This window comes from Polistes dominula, unplaced genomic scaffold, assembly GCF_049000335.1.
Source record: "Polistes dominula isolate Pdom_NZ unplaced genomic scaffold, Pdom_raw_medaka contig_37, whole genome shotgun sequence".
NCBI lineage: Eukaryota > Metazoa > Arthropoda > Insecta > Hymenoptera > Vespidae > Polistes > Polistes dominula.
The window spans coordinates 5,438,748-5,446,970 of record NW_028301169.1 but is presented as its reverse complement, the minus strand read 5'-3'; the positions used below and the strand labels follow the sequence as shown (position 1 = coordinate 5,446,970).

Here is an 8,223-nt window from a genome sequence, read left to right as displayed (position 1 = left end):
ACAATTAATATCTTATTATAGTCAATAACGTATAGTCGTTCATATAAACCAGTGGTTCCCAAGTGTTTTTATCCTATAGCCTCCTTTCCAGAAAAAATATGACTTATTCGCCCCCTGAAAATTAATTTTTTGGTTTTCCTTGTTTTTATTTTTTTTAGTAACTCAAAAAAGAAAATTCATCTCCCTCCTTCCTCCTAAATTCGTCTGTTGCCATCATCGCCCCCTGAATCGCCTTATCGCTCACTTTGGAAACCACTGATATAAACAATTCATTTTTAATATCAAAATGCAATCAATTTATAGAAAATAAAATGAAATTAATAACAATAAATTCGTGATAGTATTTGAAAAGTAACACTAATGAATAAAGAAATATTATAAGGAAGAATGTTTGTCTTCTATCTGTTATGCATGTTCCAATTAGTCGCAGAGAAATCTCTTAAATAATAATATAAGTTTTTTATATCTGTCAGTCTTTGTTAATCAGAAGCAGACGTATTTTTAAATCTAGAACTAGAACTTTTCATTACTCGCACTGATTGTGAGATAAATTAAATTTATATTTATGTAAAATTAAATCTTATGATACCAAGTAACTTAATTTCTATGAATTTTCATTTTTATATTATTTACTTCATTAATAGATTTTTAAGAATTTTTTAGAAAGGAAAAAATTAGATTGTTTGAATTTTACTTCCTATTTTTTTAGTGTCTTCTTCGAACATGATTTTTTCCATGATTCATTTCCATAAGAAATCTTACGTGTAAACATACTCGAGAAACTACTTTAAATATATTTAAAGTAACTTCCTTAATTGATAATAATGTTGGTGTTAACATTTTTCAAGCTGATAGTAATGAGTAAATAGTTATTATATGTCTAGCAATCATCTAAATATCGAATATCAATATATTTCTAGATTTTTAAAATTCTTATGAAAATGTTATTATTTTGGAAGGGGTTTCAGTCCTTCAATTTCAATTTTATTGCTATATCAATAAATAATAATACTACTTACAATTTATATTTATTCATAATGTAAATACAATTGTTAATGAATCTATTGAATTTTCCGGTAGCAACGATGAAGATTATTTAATAACGATACATCATAATACGTACTTGAAGAATATTCTGTGAGGGATGAATTCTATATAGATAAATCATTTCATTTATTTGTATTATATAGGAGAGAAGGAGAGAGAGAGAGAGAGAGAGAGAGAGAGAGAGAGAGAGAATTTATACGCATTCGCAATGTTTTTTTTGTTATCAGCAGATAAATTAATTTTCTTAGATAATATTTATTATATATTACTACACTAGGAAGGATCGCGTCAAATTGTTGCTGTTGTTATCATTTCTTTCTTCTTTTGGTTTATCTTATGGAAAAGATATCTAACAATAAGACAAAGTTATATATTGTATATTGCTCTCAATATCCTTGATGAAATGATAAATTTTTCTTGTATATATATATTTATATTCTATACATATTATATTTCATTCTGAATTTTATCTCAATTCGGTTGTTTAGTTAAGTCAATTAGATATTTATATTATAGACCCAGTGAACACAATTACGTCAAAATGATTTTGCGCGATGTCATGATTTACGTAAGATATAAGTCAGATATTTCACACTTATTGACGTAAGACTTTTACGTAATAAATATGACGTTAAGCTGACCTGACGAAACAAAAGAACAAAAAAGCAATGATGTCATACATATGTCTACTTTTTGCCGTATTTCTTACTAGTTTATGACGTATAATTTTTTTTTCACCCCCGGATTTGAACTCGGGAACATGCGATGATTACTGGATGGACATTACTACTTGATGGTGATTTGCCTCACTGAGCCATGCGAACTTGTGCTAACTTCCATTATATTGCTAATCCATATATAATTAACAATATTATTAATTATAATTAATAAATATTATTAATTATAATTTAAAAATATTAATAATTATAATTAATAAATAATATTAAATAATAAAATATAACATAAATTAATAATATAAATTATAATTAACACGTTCCGTGCCACGTGTACCACCGGTGGTACAATAACCATTAGACATATTTATTTAATGCACTGAAAATATATACTTATAAGGTGACTTACCGTCACCGTTTTTTAAAATATATATATATATATATATATATATTAGGGTGGGTCAAAAAAATCAATTATTTTTTTTTTTTACAAGTGCCACGGAAAAATGGGTTGCTAGAGACCTTAAAAAAATTCTCATTAAATATGAGCTCTTAATTTTAATAGGAAAATCCTCGGCATCGCAGTTTTTTATTTTTTTTTCAGTTCAATAGATTAAAATTCATACCTCATTATTTATTGATTGTACAGAAAAATGTTTTAGACGAATTTTGTAGGAAATTTAATGTTCTACAAAAAAGGTTTCTTATATTTTTTCCGTAAACCTCACCATTTGAATGATATTGAAGATTTAAATTTGATGATTTTTAGACAAATTTCATTTTTGTTTATGAATATTATAACTCGACAATAAATGACTATTATAAGATGCGCAATACAAATTTTTGTCGGAAATTAACTGCTCTATAAAAATGGTGTCTTATGTTTTGGCGATTAAATTAAGCGCTCAAAAGATATTCAGAGACAAAAATCAGTACACATGAAAATCTGATGATATATATATGGGGCATTCCACGTTAAATCGGTCACTTTTGACCCCGACCCCTTTCGATTTGGCTGAAAGTTTTTTATCTTATGCTACCCTATGAAAAACAATTTTCAGAATTATTTCAAATTTTTTTACCAAACACAAAAAAACTTTTAAATTTTTGAAAAAATGGCTCTTTTCTTTGAAATGGCTATAACTTCTTTAAAATTCAACCTATTGGAACGTTTTTTTAAAAATATTTGTTTTTAAATGTACTTTTCAGAAAAAAAATACAAAAAAATTTCAAAATTATAAAATCCATAAAATTTTCGTATTTTTTGAGAAAAACCGTTATTTTCTCGAAGTTCGCCATTTTTCATTTATTTTTATTTTCTAGAAAAAAAACTTTGTCTAAATCTGCGATTATCCCCGCCAGTCCCAGAGTAAGCTGAGTTAGTTTCCTATTTTTTTCTTTAATTGAAAAAAAATTTTTAATTAATTTTTTTTAAATTAAATTAATACAATTAAACAATTTTACAATATTATATACTTAATTTATAGTCTCAAAATACAAAGTTTAAAAAAAAAATTCAACCTTTCGTTTTTTGCTGTAAGAATATGATGGAATTATTACGTCATTTTTATGTCAGTATATATGACTTAATATTGAGGTCATAAATAAAGTCACTTTTTACTTCAAAAATTTGAAGATGACTTTATAACATACGTATGACATCATTTTAAAGTCTTGTGTTCACTGGGTTCCGTCATGTGTACAAAAAAATTTGAAGATGACTTTATGACGTACGTATGACATCATATAAAGGTCTTGTGTTCACTGGGAGTGTTCTATAATATGATATTTTTTATGTGAACAATATGATCATTAAACTCTTTAAAAGAGAAACGAATGTATCAATATTTTTCTGACAAAACTTATGGTTTATTTTGTTTTCTCACCTTCTTATTCTTTTTTATGATAAACTTTTGTAATTGTAGAGAGATTTACAGTTGACTTCCTAATCAGTCTTCTTCACTCTTATAAAATTATCACAGAATTTTGGAGTGCTCATATTTTGGGGTAAATAGATCGAAGCAAATTTAGTAATGCGTGAACACAAATTGACGCAATCCCATTGCGATGACAAAATTTTGTATGATCGATTAGTAATCAACGAGATTGTATTTCCTATTTAAATCGTCAAAGTTTAACAAATTCATTTTTTTTAGGATTATTCAACGATAGCTACTACTTAACAGTTTATGATGAATTTTGTCATAAAGGACTAAAGCCATTAATAGTATTTTAGTTTTGCAGAGATTTATTATTCTCGATAACTTCTAATCATCTTTTTTCTTTTTATTATGAATTATGGAGTTTACAAACTATTTTAATTTTATTGAATGAATATACCATTACTTTTAAAGTATTTTCATTTTTCTATTTATTATCTATTCAATAATATTGTCGATAGAATGGATCATTCAAAATATCAATAATAAAATTCTACATTATATTTGTTAAGAATAAATAAATAAATAATCAAATTCTAATTTTAATTTCTCCAATAAAATAAATCAAATGTTTTATAAATTTATATTTGTTAAAAAGATTAAAAAAACAAATCTTAATTATGATATATTGAATAATCCTTCTATCAAATTAGTATTTTAATCTGTATATTCCAATTACATCTCAATTTATAAATGTTACGTTTTATTTATATATTATTACGTTTCTATCACATACAACTGTGTAATATGTATGCGTGTATCTATATTATATGTATGTACGTATGCATAAATGAATGTATGTATGTACACAGTAATTAGCATTTCTGACAAATAGGTTGAACTTGATTGAAGCATGTGATGTTGTTCGATAAGAGTTTAAAGCAAAAATATATAAGACATTGAACTATTTGTAAACATTTATGTTTTCTGTCAAAAGCTCATTGAGTTTTACTTTCGTTTAAATGTTTGTTTTCTTCTTTTTCTTGACATCTTCAATCTTGATTTTAATTTTTAATTTTTAATTTTTGAGGATCGAGAACACAGATTTTCTAAGTTATACAACTCTTTAAAGATTTATATATATTATTTTTTAAATATTTTTTCTTATTTTTTTCTTTTCCAAACATGTTAGTCTGTTTCTCGTCCATTTTCACGATTAATTATCGGCAGTATATAAGGCATACGAATAATTATTTTTCCCTGCAATTGCTCTTTATTTACATTTTTCATTTATATAACAGAATCCATTACACATACACATGTGCGCGTGCGGCCACACACACACATTTGTTAGCATTTATTATATGTAAATGTCGAGCACTTTTTTGTCATCTTTTAAGATACCTAAATTCGTTAATATGAATTAAGAATATAGAACGATTATTTTTTTGAATTATTATATTGTAAAAGATTGAATTTTTTCATTTTTATCATTTCAAGCTATATATTTAAATAACTTTTATTTTTATATTATTTTATATTTTATAGTAATTTATTTTATATTAAAATTTAATAATTTTCGATTATTATGGGTAATTTTAAAATTACAAATGTGGACGACAATTATTATGCAATGTGAAAAATAATATTAAAAGTAGTAGTATTATCGTTTACAACGTAATTTTAAACCATCATAACTTGTTTATAGTAATTACATAACCAATGAAAGATGTCTATTCTTTTTTGTGTTTAAAAATCTTTGTTTTACATTTTTTTATAAGTTTTGTTATTTTTATTTATTTCTTACTATTATTATTACTATTATTACTGGGTTTATATATTAATTTTCGACTACATATTGCAAAACCATTTAATTGAATATTATTTATACTTAATTAATGAATTACTTTGATAAATGTATGTATTTATATATATTCTGAGACGAGAAACGGACTAGCTTAAAATTCTTGAAGTTTTTTTTATTGATTCGATAAAAAGAATGATCAAAAAGAGTTTCTTATAGATGGCAACACAAGATCGAAATGATTATAAAGAAATATTCGATGAAATTATTTGAAAGAACGTAAACATGTTTATTTTTCATAAAGCATTAAAATAAATAAAATATATGAAATAATTCATTATTGGACAAATGAAACGCAATTGAAATTACAATGTATATATATATATATATATATATATTATATATATATATATATTTTTTTTTTTTTTTGAATATTGAAATAAAAATAGATGAAAGGCACTCAATAGCTAGCTAGTAATCTCCTAAGTGTTGCTATATTCGTACATTCACATAGTGGAAAACATTTTGTAAAATATTTGTAAAATGCGGTAGTTAAAAAGATATTGCTTTTTTGTTTCTTTTTTGTGTGTGTGTTGACAATGCATCGCATTTAGAAATACATTCTTTTTTCTTCTCTTTAGGTATTTTCACTCCAAGTTCTTTATTTATTTATTTTATTTTATTTTTTCTTCTTTTCTTCTCTCACATTCAATAAATAGAGTTGATTATTATTAGAAATTTCTACAAGTTTATAATCATTACGGGACAGAAGTGTATTGTAATATGTAAAAACGTGTATTACAATTTTGAGATGTCCTTTCTATATCTATAAATCTTCGACCCTGATTCTTAAATGAATGTAGATTATTTTACATTAATTAATGAAAATCATATATATATATATATATATATATATATATTATATTATATTATATTATATTATATTATATTATATTATATTACTTTCGTAATCTGATCTTAATCAGTGTATCACACCCAAAAAATGCGTTATCGTTAGAAAATCATTAAACACATCACATGCACCTAAAATACTATAAGGGATTATTTATCCTTTTCATCGCTTAGAAAGCTTTGTTTGTTACAAAGATTACTTAAATGTTTAACTATTTTACGTTATTATTATTATTATTATTATTGTTTTTGTTTTCCTTTTTATTTTTATTATCATCATTATTATTTTTATTATATTATTATTACAATTATTATTTATTTATATATACTATTAAAATAATAATAATAATTATTATAATTATTATTATTTACAATTGTGTGAGTAATAATAGCTATAATACTTGTGTTCGTTATCAATAATTACTTTTACAATTTCAAATATGTTTATTTCATTTCATTATTAAATAAGTTTTTCTTTTTTTCCTTTTTTCATTTTTTAAATTTGATGATAATGACGTATTTACTTATGCTGCACTTGGTGTAAGAATGTAATAATAATCTACAATATAAATGAATCGTTCAAAACACACACACACACACACACACCTCATATTATAAGTATCGTATATGAAAGAAAAAAAAGACCCCAAGTTAGATATTAGGACAAATAAATACTATACACATTTCGATAAAGGGATCTATTTTCTTTTTTATTTAAATTTCTTTTGAGAACGTTCAAGCGATCACGATGATTGGATCCCGCCCAATCCAATAAATTTAATATATCGACTTGTTGTTTTTCATCTTTTTTTTCTTAAATATTAGGATATTCATCATTTCGTTTGTCAATTTTTTAGTGCGCTTCGCAATATACACTGTCGTCGTTAAAAAAAAAATACAAATCTTTTTAAATTATATATTATATTTTCCTTAAGGATAATTTGAAATAAAGGTCGAGCCGAGATTTTTATAAATGATTTAAAAAATTAATTACTCTTTTTTTGGGAGATTTTAGAATTAATTTTTAGAATTATATTTAGGCTATGACGTTTTACAATTCATTAACAAAAATTAGCCTAAATGGTCTCAAGGAAGAATAATTAATTTTTAAAATCAACGAGAAATTTTCGACTCATAACTTCTGATCACATAAATACAGATTTTACTTTAAGGTAGTACTTTAAATGTCGGAATTTAAGTAATATTATATAATACGTATGTATATAACAATGTAATAATACAAAATAATGCTCGCACGTTTATACAATTGTAAAATACAATGCATATTCCGATTATAATATTATATTACAAGGAAAAAAAACGCGTAATTGATATGATAAAAAATAAACAATTGATATAAATAAAATAATGAGAAAGAAATATAAAGATAATATCTTTATACTATAATTTGTATTTTTTAATTTGAAAAATATATTTGAGAAAATTAAATTTTCGTTTAAATGGTCGTATTCAGCAAGTATTATGACAGTTCAGTATTTGCACAAAGCGTATTAAAATAAAACTGAACATACTTCGTTTGCGTATCTTAAATACTATTCGAAGGATACATTATACTTCTGTAGTGCGACTATAAGGAGTGGAGTCTTCCGATTGTGATAACTTTCGTTCGCGTTTAGCAAAGAGGCCGCCTAAAAAAGATGGCTGCTGAGCGAGGCTTTTGCTAACGCCAGGAATCGTACTACCCGGGTGTACAGGATGAACTTGTTGTCCGGGATGTTTGATTCCCTGACCTATAGAACTGGCAGAAGTGGATTGAAAAGAAATTGACATACCGCTATCTAACGAGCCTACGCTCCCACGGCGTTGCGGTTTCTCACCAGCAACTGAAAATAATATATAAATAATGCATTTATACATTGTCGATTAAAAGAACAAAATCTTTATA

General features: G+C 24.6%; 1 protein-coding gene across 7 annotated transcripts in view; it reads right to left on the bottom strand.

Moving 5' to 3' along the window:
• Window positions 1–1,009: 1,009 nt before the first annotated feature.
• The window catches only part of siz (Brefeldin-resistant Arf-GEF family protein schizo), a 105,414-nt gene continuing 98,200 nt past the window's right edge, over window positions 1,010–8,223 (bottom strand). For all 7 annotated transcript variants that reach the window (XM_015333185.2, XM_015333192.2, XM_015333194.2 and 4 more), the window contains one exon: window positions 1,010–8,161. In XM_015333185.2, the coding sequence (XP_015188671.1) occupies window positions 7,887–8,161 (275 nt within the window). In that variant the 3' untranslated portion in view covers window positions 1,010–7,886. The remainder of the gene's footprint in view (window positions 8,162–8,223) is intronic.